This window comes from Thermobia domestica, chromosome 3 (assembly GCF_964235325.1).
Source record: "Thermobia domestica chromosome 3, izTheDome1.hap1.1, whole genome shotgun sequence".
In the NCBI taxonomy this organism is placed as follows: domain Eukaryota; kingdom Metazoa; phylum Arthropoda; class Insecta; order Zygentoma; family Lepismatidae; genus Thermobia; species Thermobia domestica.
Window position 1 is genome coordinate 44925541 of NC_137456.1, and position 23630 is coordinate 44949170.

Here is a 23630-nt window from a genome sequence, read left to right on the forward strand (position 1 = left end):
ACCGAGCTCCTTATGGGCTTAACGGGATTTAACATAAACAGTCTTCATAGTTCTGTGGTGGCCTTAGATATTCAAACATTAGTTTACGAGTCATTTACGATTAAATTAACAAAAACGAGTGGGTTATGTGGAGTTAGAGGTAAGTATTTCATTATCTGTACCATTGCTGATTCCAGACTTTGTAAAACAAATTTTTGTGCCAACTTTATTTATATATACTCCAATTTTCTCGTTACAGGATCTATATATGAAAGGATTGCCTCCTGACCCAGGTCCTTCGTTATCAGAGCTTGGAGTTCCACCACCAAGACGCCTTATGGATAGCTAAATCAGTATCAAGATGTATACTGCTTCACATAGATTTAATAATTCAATACTTAATTACATGAAGACTAATAATTTTGCAAGTTAGGCCTTAATTATTCAATAAAAGTGTATATAAATTGAATAGACCTCTTTTACTATCATGTGGAAGCAGTTTATTACAGTGATTGCCAAACCGTTGATCACGAGCTACTAAAGTGCTGCCAAAATGTCTTGAGCCGTGGCAAAAATGCGAACTAAAACTCACCCTCGACACACTCACGCGTCGAGCCAATAAGGGTTCAGCTGTTGCTAAGCGAGAGACCCTCAGCGAAAGGGAGTGGAACTCCTTCAGCCGATAGCAGCGCTCGGAACGGAAGACTAGGTGTCAAGTCATAGTGTTACGTTTATAGTAGCTCGCCGCTCCGGTTACGCCTAGTTTATAGGCAATAAATATATATATTTTTTTTAATTTGGTAGTTCTTTTGATTGTAGTTCACAGTATGATTTTAAAACGCTATGGTAGCTCAGAAACTTTGTTTGGCGACCACTGGTTTATTACAAAACTTGGAAAAGGAAAACCTCTCTCTCATTATGTACGGTACAACATACGTGGATTCTACCAGCAAAATATGTTTTTGGACATTTCTTTTACTATATATCCTTTGATATAGTTATCACAATACAGTTTCTTTAAAGTATGGGAACCTCATACGGTGTTTTGGAGTTCAATGTGCTTACGTCACACCGAGGATATGCGGACATACTATACTATCAACGTGGATTGCAAACCACGACCAGGACTTGAATCTGCATGGGTAGTTGGCGGGTACACAGATCATCATGCAATATCAACCCTCACAATATAGGCCTTTCCTTACCACCATCTTGCCTCCAAGAAAACTCAGGCTTATACTTAAGATTATGTGGTTTGTTCAAATTTATACCTATATTTATGTTCGAATACTAAATCCACACGTCAAACCACAATTCTCATTTCCTCCCTATAAATTCACAACTAATAATACATATTGTTTCTTTAAAACTCAACACTACAAATGTCTTACTATGCCTAGGTACACCACTCCAGTTCTCTAAACAAATAGGACACAATTCAAGCAATCGGATCTGCATCTCCTTTTTACATTGAATAGTTTGAAATTTTTGCACTCATTACTGTTTCCACGAACTTTGATTCGTGGCTATATGGTTACCATATGCGACTCCAGCGTACTTTCCTTCCCAGCAAAAGCTGTGTTTTGAATATGTTCAGTTTGTAGGTTCACGTCTCATACCTAACTAGTGTAGAAAAGGGTCCTAAATTCAAAACCAAGCAACATGCTACTGTACAGAAGCATAATACTTATGAATGACCACTTCCGACAAAGAAATTGTAAGCCTGATACTGTTATTAAACAGAAATTAAACTGATCATTTCATTAACCTTTCTCACGAGAGAAGCACACGACCGACCAAGCTAAATACATTTTGTGCGGTGGCGGTCTTACAGTGACGCAATTAACTCTGCGAGTCACTACATTTTTTTTAAATAATGAAGTTCGTTTCCTCGGTTTAGCTCTTCATTTCTCATCAAGTACTCGTTACAGAAATTAAACTACTCCCATGTTTAAACCTTAGACACTGACACCACCGATTGCCAATGGAGACTCAATGTTTTGCTTTCTTAACTCACCGATTCCTTTCAGAAGTTGCGCAGAGTTGGGGAGTGGGAAGTACGAGCGCCAGTATCATAGTTACCATGTTACGTTGAAGCGCTGCTCAAGTGCGTATCTTCGGCGATTCTGCAGGCTGCACTTCAGATCGATCATTATACTCGAAATAATGTTGCAAAACGAAAGCCCCCCCCCCCTCTCTCTCTCTCTCTCCTTGTCGCAGTAATATTAAAGTTATGGATTAAACATACAGTTTGCTGCTGGATAGAAGCACGATCAATAAGTTGGCTAATACTGATTACTTATTTTGTTGAAAGTATTGTGTTATTTTGTCTGTGGAATAAACACACACAATGGAACAGTGTATGTAATAGAAATCTGTGTACAAAGATATGAAAATAATAGATGACTTGAAGATAAAAAAAAATGCTTATTATGAAAGCAAATTATTCACACAACTTCAAATTACAATCCTGGTGAAAGAAGAATTTGTAGTGGATCATTCTGCTCCGTTACTATAATTAGCGATTTATGCATATGATCTGCAAAACGTTCTTTGTAATCTCCAGAACATTTGATTTTATGTGCAAACATGGTTAGGTAATAATTTATAGATGCAAGGGACATTCACATTAATTTTGTTTGAAATAGTGACAGTTCGAAATTAAGTTCATGTACCTGCAAAACATCTATTAAGGGGACAGACTACTAAATATTTTTCAAAAGCTAACAATTTTTCTTTTGCCCGTTTTTCGTAAGTGAAAAGAGATGACGAAATGCAACTTACCACAATAATAGATAATGTAATTCTGCACCCGAAAATAAGAATCGGAAGATTTTCAGTGTTGCCATCCATATAAATTACAGTGACTAGAATTTGAAAAAATGAAATCTTTTGAGCTTTACGCCCCACGGTAATGCCGGTTAGGCTAAAGGAGACGGTGATGATGAGTAATGAATGAAGAAAGTGGGAGGGAACGGAAGAACCCCGAGGAAACCCACGTACACGGTGTTTGTCCACCACAAAGTTCACTTGGTGGGGGCTGGGATCGAACCCGGAACTCCAAGAAGCAGAGGTGAACGCTCTACCACTAAGCTACCGCCGCTCCGAGACCAGAATTTGAATTACCCAGAAATCTAGGTTAAGGCAGCGACTAGAAAAATGAACTCAACGGTAACTGATGACTTATTATGTTGTCTTGGTTCCTTGTTAACTACTTTTTAAATAATATTTGTATTTATTTTGAAATTAACAGTACAAAATGAATACAAATATTATTCAAAAAGTAGTTAACAAGGAACCAAGACGACATAAATCATCAGTTACCGTTGAGTTCATTTTTCTATTCACACTGTAATTTCTATGGAGGGCAACACTGATTATTTTTCCGATTCGTATTTTCGGGTGTGGAATAACATTATCTATTATTATGGTAAGTTACATTTCATTCTCTCTTTTCACTTATGAAAAACGTGCAAAAGAAAAATTGTTAGCTTTTGAAAAATATTTAGTAGTCTGCCCCCTTAATTCTGTTATTTATCGAAAGAATCAAGCCAATTAATTGTGCAAAACCTAAATAACTTCAAGAAATTTTCCATTTTGGCTTAAAATGTTACAACTTTTAAGGCCGAAATTATGTATAGAAGGGGGGGGGGTGGGGAAGTTCAATGGTAGTTAAGTCGTCATGAATCAGTGATATAATTTGAATATATATAGCAATTATGTGCAGTTATAGAAAGATTAAACTCCTGTAATTGAAATAATTATAATTAGTAGCTATTATAGTGAAACTTGGTAATATTATTATATGATTCAGGTTCGAATTATGCAAATACTGTGTTTCTAAGGGACTGGGTTTCCATCCCGCTTTTAATTCTGCCTGGTGTGTGTGTTTTGTTAAAAGTACCACTTTTCGTCTTTTCTTTTCTTTTTTTTTTTTAATCATCTTAATGTATACCTGTATTTTTATTGTATATAACCGTATCTTTCGACTCAATTGATCGTATGTTTTTTGTATAACTCAATGTACTTCCTTGACAAGGGTTAGGTGGTAGAGCAGCAATATGCTGAACCTCGCCCGCTTGAATAAAGCCTTTTTCAATTCAATTCAATTCAATTGAAATGAATGCCCAAACACTTCGTGTTACGGAATGCCATACACGAAATTAAGCTTAATTGCTTAAGTATAGTTACTCGTATTATACACATAAATTTATGTTTAAATGACATATTCTGATTTAAACTACTCGCTGAGCAAAACAATACGTTTATTGAAAAAAAAAAAAAAAAATGTAACAGTTTCGCCAACTATCACTCTTGAGTCTGATGAAGCCAGAAAGCAAAGCTTGACATATTCTGTTATCTGCATGTCACAGTTTCTGACTTTGTGATCAAATACTGGCAACGTCATTAAACTGAACATAGGATTATTTCGTTATAATTTCAGGGTTACACTAAATACGTAAATGTATCTAACTAAAGAGAACAGTTATTGCCTAAGATGGGTTCGTCAATGGTATATTCTTCCGTGCTGTGTAGAAACTCATATAGCTATATATGTTAACACAATATTCGCTCGTTTGTTTCTATATTGCAAGGTATCATAGGAATTATGCCATCTGAGAAGAACGTTTTCTTGAGCCTAGCTGTATTCTGCATTACAGTAGAGATCATCTGTCAAGTGATCATTCCTATTCCATGATATTCCCTATTTGTTTTAACAAAAACACTGACCACAGCTTAAAACACACTTAAAAAAAAAAAAAAATACAATAACGGTTTCGGATATCTAACATATCCTTCTTCAGACAATATCGAAAATAAATTATTTTCGATATTGTCTGAAGAAGGATACGTTAGATACTCGAAACCGTTATTATAATTAATTAAAAAAAAAAAGTGTTTTAAGCTTTGGTCAGTGTTTCTTTTGTTAAAATAATCAAGCCAAAGCCATGGATAGTCTTACTCTCTATTTGTGTTATACATATTCGTTGAGCTGAAACTCTTCCTCACTTTGACTGGATATACTGAGGCGACCACAACCAGGCGAACTGGATATCTGATGCTGACTGGACAGCTTATGCTACATCCTGGAACTGTAATAATTCTGTATTGTACTTCTTGTTGGAGCAGGAGCACATTATGACCAAGCTCTCTGTACTCTTAATTCAGCAATGAGTGTCTGATCCAGTTACATATGACGAGTGTAGAACTGCTTTCTGATTCTGATTAAGAGTTGAGAAATGTCGAAAGCTCCAAATGTTCCAAGCTGAGTTGAACAATATTGAATGCACCAAAGGTTCCAAGCTCTCAATAAAATGTATTGACTATTTGAATATTCATCATATTGAAATTAAATCTTACTGACCAGTATTGTCTTAGTAACACATTTTCCGTTAAGACATGATAGCAACCATTCATATATACCTGGATGTCAACTGTCGAAGCATTTTTTTTTTTTTTTTTTTTTTTCCACTAAATAAAGAAACCTTCGTACTAAGTGATGAGAGATTGGTTTACGACGGAACTCATCACAGCTAATAACAATACGATTACTCCCTAGTAAATGTTAGTAAGAAGGTACCATTTGAATAGATTGAAGATAAATTTATTGTCTGAATTCAAAACTATTCCATATTAAGAACATTTAATTCAAGAATCTATTGTAAGCACTTAGGTTAAATCACAGAAACTTGATCAGGTATTTCATATGACTGAACATTATATTCTTTCAGGAGTAAATAAAGGCAACATTCAATTCAAAAAACCATATTTAACAGTTTAATTGTCCAACATTTATACATGTACTGTAATTTACAACTCACTTCTGAATGCTGAAAGAACTAAATGGAAATTAAAATATAAAAACAAAAGGGAAACTTCTGTTTAATTTCTACGAATTCGGTGTGAGCTAACATCCTTCCCTACTTTTCATAAGCTTCAGTCCACACTGCTACACATACACATGGACTTCAGATTCTTCCTGCGAAGGTACCTTCTTCTAGCTGGGTGTTCCATTTCTCTACCCACGCATGTGGACACATGGAGGTGTATACTCGCTTGAAATAGTTGCAAGGCTCGTAATCTTCACCCTTCAGTTTGCGGCATCGGTGAAAATCAACGAAGCTTTGGTAACAATACCTGGAAATACAAAGGAAAGTATTACTAAACAATTCATTATTATTTACACGTGCACTTGAATATCTTATAAAAAGTGGATCTTATGTAATCATTATCTCCTTACGTTAAATTTTAACTGACAAGGGACATCACCCAATTGTCCGGCTCCGATTTCAATGAAATTTTTGTTGCTGATAGAGGACATGTATTCATTACTTGTGATGACAAATTTTTGCCATGGTGCATGTTTTCTATTTTTTAATAATTTTTAAAAGTTGTGGTGTGGTTAATAGAGATTACTGCAGAAGTTCCTTACTACCCTTTGTAAACGGAGTGTTAATGAAAGAACAACCATGTAGATACGTATAGGGCCTAGGGGGAAGTCGTATGGTACGTATGACCTTGACGGCAGCCATCTTGAAATCCGCAATTTTGAATTAAGGTCAAGTTTTTTAAATGGGAATAGAGATATATGATACATAATTTCGAGCTAGAATTTAATCAGGAAGACAATGGTGAAGTTAGTTTTAAGATGCGCCCATTTGGTGAAAAGTTACAGGCATATTAATTGTTTATATTTACTATGTGCGTAAGTCCCTTACCTCCGCTTCTAACCCGCGTATTAATGATAATAAGTGGATAAAGGTTTCGGTAATACATATTATGCCTAGAGGAAAGTGATACGATAAGGGTATCATTGACGGCAGCCATCTTGAAATCCGCCATTTTGAATTAAAGTGAAGTTTTGAAAACTGAAAACCATAGCATGTGGCACCAGATTTTAATGGTAAATTTTCCCCAAAAAACCAGGCATAGGGAATAAATAATTACATTGATTATGAAATCAATAATTACATGGCAAGTCTTCAAAATTCAGAAAGCTGGATGATGGATGCTTATCCCAACACTATTCATGAACCGACAAATCATACTCTTAAAACAATGTAATAAATTTAGAAAACATGAGCCATGGAAACAATTGCAAACTGCCAGTTGAAATCTTAAAACATGCGATGAAAATTAGGACTGTTGCCAGTTTGAAAGATCGAATAATGGACGTTTCGTGCACATTAGAAGAGTCATAAATTCATACTGGTTAACTATAGAACAAAAATAAGCATACCATTGGCTTTTGGGGAAAATTTACTATTAAAATCTGGTGCCACATGCTATGGTTTTCAGTTTTCAAAACTTCACTTTAATTCAAAATAGCGGATTTCAAGATGGCTGCCGTCAATGATACCCTTATCGTATCACTTCCCTCTAGGCATAATATGTATTACCGAAATCTTGATCCACTTATTATCATTAATACGCGGGTTAGAAGCGGAGGTAAGGGACTTACGCACATAGTAAATATAAACAATTAATATGCCTGTAACTTTTCACCAAATGCGCGCATCTTAAAAGTAACTTCACCATTGTCTTCCTGATTAAATTTTAGCCCGAAAGTATGTATCATATATCCCTATTCCCATTTAAAAAACTTGACCTTAATTCAAAATGGCGGATTTCAAGATGGCTGCCGTCAAGGTCATACGTACCATTACACTTCCCCCTAGGCCCTATATGTATCTACATGGTTGTTCTTTCATTAACACTCCGTTTACAAAGGGTAATAAGAGACTTCTGCAGTAATCTGTATTGACCACATCAAAACATTTAAGAAATATTAAAAAATAGAAAACATGCACCATGGCAAAAATTTCTGTCATCACAAGTAATGAATACATGTCCTCTATCAGCAATAAAAATTTAATTGAAATCGGAGCCGGACAATTGGAATCCGAACGTTTACCACGTTATTCCTGTGTGTTTGTGCGTGCGTTCCTCCAGAAACGCAGTTACCTAATGTTACCTTGATAGGTGACTCGCCTTCGAAGCTATCATCTCTCTCCGCCTCTAGCCTCCAAATGCGCTATCATCATGCCTTTTTACGAAAAAAAAAAAAGGTTTTTATACTTTTAGTTTTACTAATTTACATTTAGCCCTTCCCGCTGGTCTAAAGGCTAGCGCCTGCGCCTTTAGCACACGTGGTTCAGGGTTCGATTTCCCGTGGAGTACAAAAATTTTAAGATCATTCACTTTCATTAATCATCCATTTGGAGGCGCGGTGGCTCAGTGGTAGAGCGTTCACCTCCGTGCTTGGGGTCCCTGGTTCGATCCTAGCTCGCGCCGTGTGAACTTTGTGGTGGACAAACACCGTGCTCGTGGGTTTTCTGGGGGTTCACCCGTTTCCTCCCACTTTCTTCATTCCACCATTTCATTCATTTCTCATCATCACCGACCGTCTCCTTTAGCCTAGCCTGCATAATCGTGGGGCGTAGAACTCAAAGATTTCATTTCATTTTAATCATCTATTTGTTTTAGCTTAAAGGCATAGCCGTAGAATGTTAAACAAACAAACAAACAAAAAGATTTTTATGTAAATATTAATACTGCTTGTTAATACAATACTTTACGTTAAAACCCAAATAATTTACTATTAAAAGTATTCTGAATATTTGAGATCGTGGCACCCAGGAATGGATTAATCCAGGTTGTAACAAACAGAAAATACTGTCTTGAAATTCCAACGGTTTGGAACTCCAATAGGGTTCTATAGCTGATAAGATTACTATAGCGGTATCAGTGTATCTTGTAAAAGAAATAATCTACATATTTTGTATTTTATGTCCTCTCGGCCAAGTGAATGATTAGCAGGCGCGGTCCAGATTAGATTTCAGGTCGAACTAAACACGAGGAATAGTCACAAAGTTCCCGGAATTGTTGTAGCTCTTATTACCACAATATAACTACATACTACTTGAACGCCTTCAAAGTTGGTACCTTCGGACCACACAGCACACACACACACACACATACTTGTTCCACCGCTTCTGCGATTGGTGAAAATATCGACGAAAAGCCTCTTTTGGTGTCTTCCGAAGTTCAGCTGTTGCGTTAGTTTTAATCTTTTCTACGTTGGCGAAACGGAAAGGGCTCCGATGGTGCTAAACTGTTTTAAAGCCTATCAAACTCGGAATAAGATTTTCCCCAATTTGCACAAGAACTTGATGTTTGCGCGTTATTCGATTTGTGAAATTGCGGCGACTAATCATTACGCATTCTTGCGTTCAGCTACATTATTCTTAACTACCTGTTACGATCTGTTCACACTTGTCACTTTCATAATTAAACAACCTATGGACTGACAAGATTCATTTTTTGATTGCATCACAAATGCCAATACTACAACAGCATTCCGGGAACTTTTCGACTGCCCCTCACACTTATCATGGTACACTCTTATAACTTTTAAACTTAGAGAAAAAAATCTGAAAATTTGTACGATGCACATATCAGCAAGGGATACACTTATACCACCAGGTTAACAGTATTGCCAATCCAATGTAGTTACATTTTTTTCAAATACCACTACGAGCGATTATTGCATACCTCAAATCTACGTATTAACGAAAACTTACAATATGAAATTTGATATTCAGTGTAGCAAACTAAGAACTCTACAGAATCACAAACTTTGGTGGCCTCTACAGCAGAAAAAACGCATTGATAAGGACGGGGCAATACCCATCCAAAGTACTTTAGTGTCTAATATTATAGTCATAATATGCAAGATTTCGATACGAAGATACAAGGGAGTAAAAATCTGACTTTTTTAAAAAATCTTATATTGCAGTAAAATACTTATGTAAATACCTCATCCCACTGCATAGATGACTTTCGCTAGACGTGAAATTATAATACTATTCACAGCAACTTGTTATCTCAAACAGGTTTGGAGACATGGTAAAGTTTGCAACACTGCTTAACATTGTGTAATTCTGAGAACTTCTTGTGTTTACACCTACCATGAAGTATTGTTGTACTATAGAAGCAAACTAAACAAAATAAATAATAATAAAAAGTTCCCACAAATACGCAGTTTTCAGCAATATATCAAATTTAGTAATTTTTTCATATCTCTGAATGGTTTGAGATATCAATTTGCTGTAAAAACAGGGATGCAAATAATCAACAAAATTTTACTAGCCCAAGAAAGCAAGCTACTAGCCCATACTCCAATCGTGATTTTTATAATCTTTGGTGTTTATAAACTTGTCCGCACCGATGAACCAACTCGCCCCGGGCGAGTGGTTATTTGCATCCCTGTGTAAAAAGCATTATGATCCCTACGTCTATTGGAAAACCATCTACGTAATTGCATGTAATACTTATCTAAACAATTTTTGGAAATATATTCCTTTAAAAAAGTCAAAATTTCAATTCCTTCTAATTTTATTTCTACTTTCGAAATTTGCTATGTGATAACCGTAGTATTCTATACTAAGGTACTTTGGATGTGTGTTACCTCCTTCGTGTTACTTGCGTAATTACTGTTGTAGAACCCTCCAAAATGTGGTTGTTTTTCGATGTTTATGATACTATAGCGTCCTTAGTTTATAGCACTACATAAATGTGGGAATATAAGTTCGTTTTCCATGTAAATTTGAAATATGTAATAACCTGACGTAGTGGCATTTGAAAAAATACAACTTTATGTTGGGCTGCAACACTCTTAGTCTGCTAGTATTGTAGAATATGTCTTAGTTTAAAACTTACATGGGCGTATCAAAAAAATGAAATGAAATCTTTAGTTTTACATTCCACGACTATGCCGGTTAGGTTAAAGGAGACTGCGATGATTAGAAATGAATGAAATGGTGGAATGAAGCAGTGGGAGGAAACAGGAGAACCCCGAGAAAATCCACAAGCACGATGTTTGTCCACCACAAAGTTCACACGGCGCGAGCAAGGGCGTATCAAGATTAATGGTCCACCCTATATATGTTAAGGGGGACTATGAATTAAGAGAATGTGAATAATTCCGGTACGGAAGGCCAAAAACGACGTTCTAACTAAGTAGCACCTAACTGAACATGAGTTGTCTGGTAGGTAAGAGTCCTTCGTTGACTAGTGCCAGTGGATTACTTTTCGGTATAACTTAGTTCAACTTTTTTTTCTTTCTGATGGAAGTTTGTAAAAACTAAATTTACATTCTCTTTATACTCATTTGATTACAATAGATAAACTAATAGCTCTAATATGTTAAAAGTATTCATTTTATACACCATTATGTATAAATAAAATAAATATTTACGTTCCTATCGTATGCTTCTTTTAATTAGATCCTTATAATTTCGACACCTTACATGATGCTTTTACTACTATTTGACGGATGTGCCTTTAAAGTCACTGCATACTTTCTTAAAAGTCAAATTCCCACATTAAAATATATCCGAGAACTCCTGCACAAATACATGACCTCCTTTACTTTGTAATGCAGAGAAGCCTGTCACTATCTTAGAACACTGCTAAAAGTTCTCTGGTTGGTATAATAAATGCAGATGTAAACAAGAAACCATACAGTTAAGTTATTTTTGGAGTTACATAGCTTAATGATATAATTCCAGCCTTTAAGTAGCGATCCTTCATCAAGATTAAGTTCTGGCTACCTAGTTCTAATATAGTATGATTTATAACACTAGCGTTTTCGATTTGAGAACCAAGAAAATGAACCTTACTAACGATAAATCTGACTGCAGATAAATCCTGATACCGCAAAAGTTTATCCTTGGAGTCTCTTACATGTTCTTTAGTTCTCGTTGATAATTTGCTTTTGCCATTCCGGTAGGTTTGTTTACATTCACATGTTACTAAGTACGCGCCTGTACTAAAATCACCAATGAAATCAGAAAGTAACTTTGCGAAATAATAATAATACAGTGAAACCTCTCTAAAGCGGACAGCCGTGGGGAATCAAAAATTGTCCGCTATAGAGAGGTGTCCGTCTTAGAGAGGTTTCGATATTTTCTTACGTAAATTAGTAAAAAAGGTGATATGTAATTACAAACTATTGAAGGTAATTTATCAAACCGTTCTATGACTTTGGGCATGTCGATATCTGCGGATTCTCCACAAATCGCTTTGAAAGAAATTTTGTCTAATCCGAAACTTCTCTAACCACTCGTTCGAGACCTTGAAATCTGAAACATTCATTTCTGTTGCTACCTCTAAATTCTTAGCTTTTAGCATCGACTCTAACACAGGATTTTTTTTTCATTCCGCACTCTATAAAAACATTCACTTGCACACCAACTTTGTTCAAAGCAATGAGACACAATTTTCATTGTCATTTTCACACCACAACTTTATTAACTTGTCTAGGTTTTATATGATCTCAGGTGCTTGAGTTTTACCGATACAAAAATTTTCAGCTATCCTTCGCACATCTCAGTATTCTTCGAAAATTCAATCAATTCGATTTTAACATTAGCGCTTCTCGTGGCATTTCGAAAGCTCACAACAACTTACACCTTATTGCTTCCGTCTATAAATAGAGGCACTAAGACAATATGCGAATACGTGAACAAAAATTACCAAACATGTCTTCTGCTTGATTCCAGCAAAACAGTAAAATGACGTGTCATCCCAAATGGCAGGCAACTGTCAATCACTTGATTCTAAAACAGGTTGGGTGGGAGTGGAATGCAAGCAAAGGATATGAAGGTGTTGTTAAACAAAGACGCTTCATCTGAGTTTCTGAACAGCCAGTTGACAAGGAAAAATGTTATTACAATGTTTCCTTGGTGATATATGTATGCATTTCTGAAAATGTATTTTTTTCTGTATTTTTCAACTTGTTTCTAGAGAAAGTGTCCGTAATATGGAGGTAAATAATAAATATAAGAGACAGAAAAGACTGTCCGTGTCCGTACTAGAGAGTGTCCGCTTTAGAGAGGTTTGTCAACATGGTTTTTCCTATTACAGTGTTTGGGGATTACAAAATATGTCCGTTATGAGAGGTGTCCGTTAGTAGAGGTTTCACTGTAATAACAAAAAATACTATGTGCATAATTTAAGGTCTTCACGCAGGTATTTCGTAGCATTGAATGTAAACAAACTTATATCGGACTGGCAAAAACAAATGAGTAACGAGAACTAAAGAACATGTAAAAGACTTTCCAAGGATCAAGATCTCGCGGTATCAGAATTATCCAAACATTTGTTTTCAGCCAAGCACATCATTAGTTAAGTTTACTTCATCCACACTAAAATCGAAAACTTTACTTATACTACATTAGGACTAGGGAGCCAGAACTAAATTCTGATCAAGGATCGTTGGTTGAAAGCTGGAATTATATCATTAAGCTACACAGCTCCAAAAATATACTGGTTTTGTGTTTACATCTTACATTTCCGACACCAACCGGAAAACTTTTTGCAATTTTTCGTAAGTAATAAACTGTGCCCTTAGGTATTATACGAAACTTAAATCTCATCTTGCACCCCCAAGTGCCATTCCTGTTTATGACATCATTTTACGCAATACTTCACTTCTCTCTGGAACTATTTTCAAGCGCAGATATGACGCAAGCCGGTGCCAAGTTTTCTATTTATAGGTTTTTGGAGTGATATATTAAGGTAATCATTAAATAGATTCCGCCTTTCATCATACTTGCGTTTGAAAGCAATTCCACTTACAGAGAGAACTGAAATGTTATGTAATATGTCCTACACAGGAGCGGAAGTTTGGGCTGCACGGCGAGATTTTGTTTCGTCATGTGCTAAGACAATGAGTGACTGGCAACTCTGCAATACAAAGACGAAGTGATTATACCGGAAAATAATTTAATTATTCTTAACAATTATCTAATATGTTTTATGTGACGACTGAGCTTTTGGAAGTATGCAATAACTTTGAGAAGCTGTCTGTCAAATAAAGGTAAAAGCATCATGTAATATTTGTTAGATTTAAACACTCAAAGTTGATGTTCTCCGTGGAAGATACAATAAGCTGCAAGACATATTAAAATCATGAGGATCTAATTAAAACAAGCATACTCCAGGTATGGAAATATTTCTTATATTGATAGCTCTAGTTGCACCCTGAACAATAATATCAAAATATGCCATTTCAAAACATTACAATTTACGACATACCATATATAAAATATGAAAGTGAACAAAAGTTAAAGTATGAAAGATAATAACAATTCAATAATTTTCAAATACCAACTCACAAAATACAACTACATATATTTAAAAAAAATGAAATAACGCTATTTCCAGTTAGTGAAACCAGTTTTTATCAAGACTACATCAACAACCCACAAAGTAAAACAACACATTACAATGTAATTACCTTTTAGTCGTCAATATTCACAGATTTATCACAGATCCGTCTCATCTTAATAAAGACTGCACGTGTAAGCCTAACTTGTCTTTCAAATTTAAAGGGAAGGATTAAATACCCTTAGTTATAATTTAGCAGTAATATATCCACCGTCCTTTATACCTTTTCTCTGTGTTCCCTTACTTTTTCGCCACTCTCGGGGAAAGAAGTTACGATTTGAATTAATAAATGCAGAAGTTCAGACACACACATTACAACCAGTTTTTCATAGCGTTAATAGAAATTTACCATACGTTCTTTAACATTTTTAATTTGTTCTTCACTGAGAACTCTGAACAAATACTTCTCTGAACTTTTCTACAGCCTTTGCGCCATCATTTAGACTTTCAAGCTGCTAAATATTCTATGTAAAATCAAAATTTCTCCACAGTTTCTACGATTCCTTTAGAATATATAATTTCATAAAGTGATATACGCACTAATTATAATTACTATTATTAAGTCTAAAATGGAGACTCAAAAATTCCCTCACTACTCTTTTCATACCTACTTTACATAAAAATAAAATTTAAGTTCTATAAAATTCCTGCAACAAATACAAAACATCAACATTTTTCCAATGTAGAGGTAGACGACAAAACGGAGGAACAACTGAAAACCTAACAAACTACTTATATGAGTGTACACAATGCGAAATAAAGGGCAATGCAATTACGCCCATTATCTACTTCTTAAATAACCAAAAAATGGGAGAGGGTAATATACAATACAAAAGACAATTATTTTAAAATTTAAAATAGTTCGTCACTATCTTTATTATTATTTTTGTCAGTAATCTTAAGAATTTAAGAGAAGCTTCAGCTTGGAAACTTCGTTTGCTGACTCAGCAGCATAAATGGTCGTATCATCAGTTTCTTCCAATATTATTTTAATTGTTTTCTTGATTCCAAACATCTTCCTCAGTTCACAATCTCCCTCCCCTTATCTCTTAATTGACTCGTTTTATCTACTCATCATCCAAATACTAGTGTTATATATTCTTGCTGAACATCACTTGCTGAAGCTCCTTCAGTATGACAACTCTTCTGCACTTCCTTATTTTTCTGTTTATCATAAACCACTCTTCTTAATATCAGGCTTTAAGTCTTTCGAAGTTCTCTATTCATTTCTACATAGGTTGATCCGTTTTCATTCGAACAATTTGCAAACCGCACAGGTTTCACAGAGCAACGAAAACTAGGCACACATGTAACAGAATAAATGTGCTGAAGTGGACAAAATGCCGCCGAAAAAAATTACTCATGGGAAATATGTGTCATGGCTCTTTACCATACAACCTATCATGCCATACTATCTTCCATGTAGTAGAACAATGAAGAAATAACGGTTTTGTTGTTAAGACGGGTCGCTGTTAATGTTACCTACGTATAATTAAACGTTATCTAGGTTAAGGAAATGAAATCACATCCAAAGAAGATGTCAGCGAAACTCATAAGATCCTAAAAATAAAATCTGACCACAGCAAACCCAGATTAGTAATACAATTGTTTTCTCTGGACAGATTTTATATTTATTTCAGTTAAATAGTTAACGTAGTTCCACACCTAGACTGAGCAGCATTCACAAGATCTGTGCAAAAGAAGATCCTGTGATAAGCCATTACTACAGCGAGTTATGGTCAAACATCATGTGCCTTAATCAACAGAGAATCGTGCAATCCATCATAAACGGGCTACAAACAATCCGCAACGCCAGCGTGCATTATTACTTAACAGAGCAAGGGCAGAAGGCTTCACGAGCGCTACCTAGCTGGTGACTGCTGGAAATTTGTTGACAGACGAAGCATGGCTCCATCTGAGTGACTGTGGAAAAGTTCGGGCTATCACTACAGAGGTGTTCATGAAAAAGACTGATGTAAGTAACTTACTGTGACAATGCAAAGAAAGTTTCTCGAAAGATTTTATAATTGTTACTGGCTTTTGCTGGAGAGGAAACCTCTCGATTCGCAAGGTTAAAAATAAATAAATAAATTCAAACTCAATGGTGGTTATTACTAAGAACATGTCCCATTCCCAATTTACATAGACGAAATACCAACATAGAATGCAACAACACCATCCTGTAGAACTGCACCAGGACAAAGCTTCAAGTCATACGGCCAATATATATTGGCCTTCAACCGATGCATAGCAGCTGCAACTGGTACACATGTTGGTCTCATAATTTACTGTGTTCTTGAAGCTCTCAAACGTAGCTTTTCATCATTTGGGTTCGCACGGTAAGAGGCCTCTGGAAAACCTACAAGCAGGAATCGGACAATATATCCCTCATACAGCTGCATTGTACGCTGCGATGTCGTGAAATGGTCTATACCGGTAGCCATCACATCGAGCATGATCGATGGCGGTGGGATGGAATATCTTTGGTAATCAACATCTTCAATTTATTCATATGCAAATAGATCATGTGCACTGTAAACTGGTACACCTTGTCTCAAAAAGGTTGAGCGCATTCTTTATTGGTGTTTTGAGGCAAAAATTTTCTAAGTCCAGCTTCGGGTATCTTCGGGAAAAAGTAAGCCAGGTTCGAACCTCCAAGCCAGCCTTTGCAATCGGGAAAAAGTTTGCAAATGTGTTTTTCTTCTTTTAAATATAATACGACTTGTTACCAAGTGTTTAAAAAAGCAACATTGATTGAAATACTTAATGATACAATATTTCGAAACCTTTTTTTTTCAATGTCAGCACATGCTTGTTTGTCATTTAGCTCTCCATACGTAATGGAACATTTAAATACGTTAAAGAATCTTTCCATATGTAAAAGAATGCTCAAAGTTAAGAAATAGAACATAATTATCGCCTGAGTACTAAAATAAAAGTCAAAGTAGAACAGAAACAGCGTTTGTAATGGATATGAATGTCATAATTATCTTGAGATCCGTTATACATCGCTAGAAGCATAATTCTAGGAGTCCTTGCGTTAGCTCATTGGTAAGCTGTCGGATTTCAAATCTTAAAGTTGAGAGTTCGAATCCCGTCTAGATTAGTCCTTTTTTTAAAATTATATTTTCCGCAATGCATGAAAAATTATATAAAATAATTACATTAGAATACATAAGTTGTGTATATATAACATAATCATTGCAGAACATAGTAATTATTATGTTTAAAATATAACATCTGAGATAATTTTCACAGTAGGTCGGTATTATATATGAGGATGTAAATACAACTTAAGAAACTCGTTCAATAGCAATAAATAAGTTATGTAGTGTATTTATTTGCATCTATTTGTCATACAGATGTAACTTCTCAATATTCTCATTACAGCATGTCATTTACATTCGTGAAATACAATATATTCCTACGGATATAGAAAGTGTATAAACAGAGTATCCAAAGTCGTATCCTGCTTCAAGACACATAACTTTTCCCGATCCCCTTAACGTCACGGGAAGAAACACAAACTCTCTTTAGAACGGGATGTCGTTACTTAGAGTCTCATTCGAATACGTTGTATATGCTTTTGTATATTCATCTCTCTCTCTCTCTCTTTCGCTTTGTTTATGTATGTGTGTGTGTGTGTGTTGCGGAATATCCCAAGTTGAATACAACATTTGCCAAGTATATGAGCATCATTGTCATCGAATACCAGAAATTGAAAGTCGTGTTTCTTCAGGTTGGGTTTGCGTGTTCATGTTAGCTCACTGGTAGAGTTCGGACTTGCCAATAAAGAGGTCTTGAGTTCAAAGCCTACAGCTAATAATCATTCTTTTGTTAGTAGGATTGCACAGAAATCGGATACAAGGAGCGGTTTACTTCTAGAAATATTTTCAGAAGCGTTTAGGTAGCCCTGAAAAGGGCTGTTTTCGGGAGTTAAGGCGGGGACATTAATATTGTGTCCAAGACCCTTCTGAATTTATTACACGCTCCATTCTTCTGGGCATGGAATCTATTACATGGGTGACAAATCTATCTCCTTCCCCTACCTCCAGCCATGCTTCGGAAACAAGATGCCACAGGTCATCCTGAGTTCTTGGTGGATCTGCCTCAGGCCAACTTTCCCTTAGAGTACGCTTCACTTCTGCCCACATATTTTCCATGAGATTGAGGTCTGCTCCACGAGCGGCCAGTCGATTAAATCAATCTCAGGATGCCCTGCGAACCATTCCTGAATCACACGGGAAGTATGTATTGGCGACTGGTATTGCTGGAACTGAATTACACCATCAGGCTGAAATACTCGTACAGATAGCACCATGATATTACTGATAATGTCTAAGTACTGAGCATTGTCCAGATGTCCTTCAATTCTATGAAGCTGTCCTGCTCCGCGACTGGAAATCCAACCCCAACATAAAATAGATACATGGCCACTGCGATTGCAAGCAGCCACATATCCATGGTCATATCGGGTGCCTCTCGGACGATACACAAAACGGCGTCCCTTCTTTGATGTTGTGAATATGGATTCATCTGAGAAAACTACGTTTTCCCAATTGAGACCCACATTCGCCTGTGCAAACGCGAGACGGTAAATTTTGTGGTCGTCTAAGAGTTTTTCCTTCACGGCAGCAACACGGCCACGTAACCCAGCATGACGAAGCCTTCGCAGAGCTGTATGCTTTCTACCAGGAAAGAGAGAAACTTCCCTGAGCTGTCTAGACGTCCTTAGTGGGTCTAACCGGGCTTCGTTTACTAATCTCGCATCTTGGGCTTCGGTTGACACATGCGGACGACCAGGAGATCGTAAATTATCAGTCTGACCTGTAGCACCATATTTCCGAATCCATCGCCTTCCTGTAGAGGCCGGGACACCTACTCGCCTCCTAGCTGCAGTTGCAGAATAACCTTCCAACTCCCATAAAGTAATTACTGCTGTACGTCTATCCATAGTTACCAATGTTCTGAGCTGTGAGAAGGAAGCAATAGGTAAAAGCTAGTACCTGACGTGTGATTGGTTACTTGCACGACACGCCTATTGTGGGGAACAGCGTTGCCAGATCTAGCATAATGATGCTAGACCTAGCATAATTTGCATGTCTCTAGCATCTAGCATCTTGCTTTTAGCATCCTGCCCAAATCTAGCACAATTTCAGCAAGTTTATCAGAAAGCCGTAAAACCTGGAGATGAGAAAGAAGTTGGTCGTGGGAAGAAAAAGAACGGCAGAAATGTATCCTCTTCCATTGATTCATACAGTCGGTAAACCATACAGGCAGTCTTATTTTCCGAAGTAAGTTCGAAACGTCTTTGGGATTTTTTGTGGCTCCACCTAGGGTTTTCTAATCCTTTAACTCCGAGGCATGGGCGGAGCTATGGGGGCCATTCTCCCCCCAACTTTTTGACAACTTCACCATCTTTATTTCTGACTTCATGATCATATTTATTCCTGAAATGACAGCTCCGAGACCGACCAAAAATCTGCCTCCCCCCCCCTAGCAGACGATTCCCAACTCCCCTTATGCTGCGAAGTAATTTTCTTTCAAAATATGTAAACAAAAACTTTGCATTCATTTATACGATATATACGCCATTGAGTTTGGCAACGACTGCATTAATTTAGCTGAGTTAAAATTTTGGTGCCTGAAGTATTGCATTCTTGCTCTCTGTGTATTTTAAGTTACGTTATCGTATCTCAACTTCGTTTTTTTAAACTCCTGAATTAGTAATTATGAGGATCTAGTATAATTTGACCGAATCTAGCATAAGTTCGATCAGGTTTTGGAATAATTCCGAGCTGTGAGTCTGGCAACGCTGGTGGGGAACGACTTGGTCAACGACTCGCGAAAGAAATCTGAAAATGGTGTGCCGTAATAATAATATCAAAAACAGTTTTTATAAAGGAATATTAATACATACGAAAAGCTGTTTAAAGAATGAATTGTTATACTGACGACTTTACACGTATAAAAACATATACCATATACCAAACAGATTGAGCGATATGATGATAGCTGTTTTGAGACAAACTCTTTCGAAGTCCAACTTCGGGTATCTTCGAAAAACAGTAAACTAAAGCTGCTGGTTCGAACCTCCAAAGCCAACCTTAGTAATCGGGAAACGATGTACAGATATGTTTTTCCTTCTGTTAAATATAATAAGACATGTTGAAATGGTATTAAGTGTAGAAAAAAGTAACATTGAAATACTTAATGATACAATATTTCGAGACTATGTATTCACACTCTCGTTTCGTCATTGTGATTTCCATACGGAAAAGAGCATTTACGTATGAGCTCAGTTATATTTCAGAAGCAGCTTCCGAAAAGCGGTCATGTTAGCTCAGTGGTACACCACCGAGCGTTTAAATCGTGAGTTCGATACCCGTTCAGGTGAAATTCTTTTATGATATTCTACTTTCCTCAATGCATGAAAATTATGTAAAATAGTTACATTACAATTCATCAGTTGTATATATCAGTTGAATATATATATTCATATCATCAGTTGTATATATCAGTTGAATATATATATTCATATCATTTCACGACATAAGTAATTCTTATCTTTAAAATATAACATCTGAGGTATTGACAGAACGTCGGTGTGTTATGTGTGAATATTGAATACAAATTTAAAAAATCGTGTAATAGCAATAAATAAGTTATGTAATGTATTTATTTGCAGCTACTTTCATCGCAGATAATTTCTCAATATTCGCATTACAGCATTTAGGTAGAGCATATCGAAAATCGGATCGTGGTCCAAGACAAAAAACTAGCTAGCCCCAAACTGTCACGTAAGAAATTCGCGAATCGCAAAAGTAAAGTGAAGAGATTGAGAGCGGTAATTCCTTAATCGCTCTCTCTCAACACTCTCTTATCTGCATTTATACACATAAAAGTGTATGTATGTATGTTCCAACATAACTCATGTATGCCTAGGGCAGGGTTTCTCAACCTGGGAGTCGCGGCCCCTAGGGGATCGCGAAGATAGACGGAAGAGATAAATATAGTTAGAATCTAATACCAGAAATTATTTTTAATTTTGTTCTGATAGGCATACTTTTGTTTTCTATACACACTGTAAAGAACAATAAAAAATAAGTCTACTGAACATTTTCAAACGGTGTAGAATTCGTGTTACTATTCGGTTCAAAGTCTTGTCGTCGCGAATTCTGTCGAGAAATTTGAAGCTTAAAATATACAAAACGATAATCATGCCTGTTGTTCTGTATGGTTGCGAAACATGGTCGCTTACTTTGAGGGAAGAACATAGACTGAAAGTATTTGAGAACAAGATCCTTAGACGAATATTCGGACCCAAGAGGAACGGGAATGGGGAATGGCGGAAACTTCATAACGAGGAACTACATAATTTATACGGTTTACCCAACATTGTTAGGGTCGTCAAGTCTAGAAAGCTTAGGTGGGCAGGTCATGTAGCTAGAATGGAAGAAAGTAGAAACGCTTTCAAAATCTTGACTGGAAGACCAATCGGAAAACGACCATTAGGAAGACCTAGGCGCAGATGGGAGGACAATATTAAGATGGATTTCGCTGAGATACGAATACAAAGTAGAAACTGGATCCAATTGGCTAAGGATAGAAGTCAGTGTAGAGCTTTTGTGAACGCGGCATTGAACCTCCGGGTTCCATAGCCCATAGAGTTAGTTAGTTAGTAGAGTTGTTTAAAAATGAATTTAAATCAAAGAGGTATGATATAAAACTAATGAGAACTGTATATAGAAATACTAGAAAAACACACATGCAACAAAACCTGCACATTGAAATACAATTAAAATTAAAACCTAATGAGACACCTAAGCATGGTGTAATTTCACTAGTTCAGCAATGTCCGGTTCAATCTTCATGACGAACATTATCAAGCCATTTTCAACTGATAAGCGATTTCTTATCTTTGTTTTAATGTTTACCATAAAAAAACACACTTTCGCACAAGTACGATATAGCAAATGGAATAATTACTTTTAAAGCAGCAATCCCCAGACCAGGATATTCTTCTCTCCTCATCAGGCAGAACTTGTCCAAGTCTTCGTTACAAAAAACCAGTTGCAAAGACTTGTCGCATGATCATTCTATTATTTGGTCAAGAAGTTGTGGGCTTAGATCGGATACGTTAATGGCCTCTTCAATGAAGGAGTTTAACATCCATCTTGAACCAGCACCTTCGTCGTTGGGAATATAGATATTACAGTTACTGTATCCACTGTCAGTGCCGGACGCCGAAAAAAGGAGCCACACATTTCGGAGGAAGTGTGTTACTCATGTTAGGAAAGTGCATGTGCACATGTGTAAAATAGAAGGAAAAACGTAATAAAATGTGCTCAAAATTAAGGAAAGGTAGGGTTTATTTTGAAAATGTTATTGAGCTTCGTGCCAACCATGGTGGCGCTTCGTAGCTAGTCTGTCGACGTCACTCATATATACGGTGACATCGTACTATACTCTCGCCCCGGGCGCTGATTTTCCATGGCACTGTTCACTATAAACATAAAAATGGATTCTACTATTATAGAAATAGGTATGTTAAAAATCCCACACAAGCTTATTATAAAACAAATTATAAAAGGGTCGCTGGCAAGAGCGTGTGATAAAAGGGGATCGTGATAGGAATTAGATTGAGAACCACTGGCCTAGAGTAATTTTAACCACATTTCTTATAGTTTCGAAAAGAGTGCTGTCGGGTTACCTATGGTGAATGGGAGGGGGATACATATAAAAGATTGGTAGAAAATGATCGATATTAGATTCATAGATTTCGGGGTCGCTTAGATAAATAGTGAGACTTTCAATTTCGCTTAACTCCGATTAAGCTCTCATTAGTAGGGATGGGCACGAACGACTTTTCTTTGAAACTCGACTCGACTCGAAACAGACATCTTTGAGGTCTACTCTTGGACTCGGCGCGAAAAATATCTTCCAACTCGAATCGGATTAGAGTCAAGTCGAACCAAAACGAGCAAAATCCGTGTGTAGTCCTACCTGGACAATACATAGACAATAATTATTCTATCATCAATTATACTACTATTACTACAAATAATAATAATAATAATAATAATAATAATAATAATAATAATAATAATAATTATTATTATTATTATTATTATTATTATTATTATTATTATTATTATTATTATTATTATTATTATTATTATTATTATTATTATTATTATTATTATTATGACAACACCGTGTACAAACATGAACAATAGATGGTTAGTAAAGGAATACTAAAAGCTAGTTGACTGCCGACGTCGGTAGTCATGAACTCTACAAGGCAAAGACATCGTTTATTACTCTAAGCTGTAAGCGTCGGTGGACTACAGATGGTCAACTATTGACCTCTCGCCAGAAATTGGTGGCCCCGCAGCGACGATCCGTGGTGGCCC

The 23630-nt window shown here is 36.3% G+C and overlaps 2 protein-coding genes across 4 annotated transcripts in view; one reads left to right on the forward strand and one right to left on the reverse strand.

The window, feature by feature from the left end:
* Positions 1–448, forward strand: part of Dnai2 (dynein, axonemal, intermediate chain 2) — a 96497-nt gene extending 96049 nt beyond the window's left edge. The window contains exon 11 of the mRNA XM_081750729.1: positions 239–448. Within this exon, the coding sequence (XP_081606855.1) occupies positions 239–328 (90 nt within the window). The 3' untranslated portion in view covers positions 329–448. The remainder of the gene's footprint in view (positions 1–238) is intronic.
* A 5286-nt stretch (positions 449–5734) lies between these two features.
* The window catches only part of COX6B (Cytochrome c oxidase subunit 6B), a 44413-nt gene continuing 26517 nt past the window's right edge, over positions 5735–23630 (reverse strand). For all 3 annotated transcript variants that reach the window (XM_081750733.1, XM_081750734.1, XM_081750735.1), the window contains exon 3: positions 5735–6117. In XM_081750733.1, the coding sequence (XP_081606859.1) occupies positions 5949–6117 (169 nt within the window). In that variant the 3' untranslated portion in view covers positions 5735–5948. The remainder of the gene's footprint in view (positions 6118–23630) is intronic.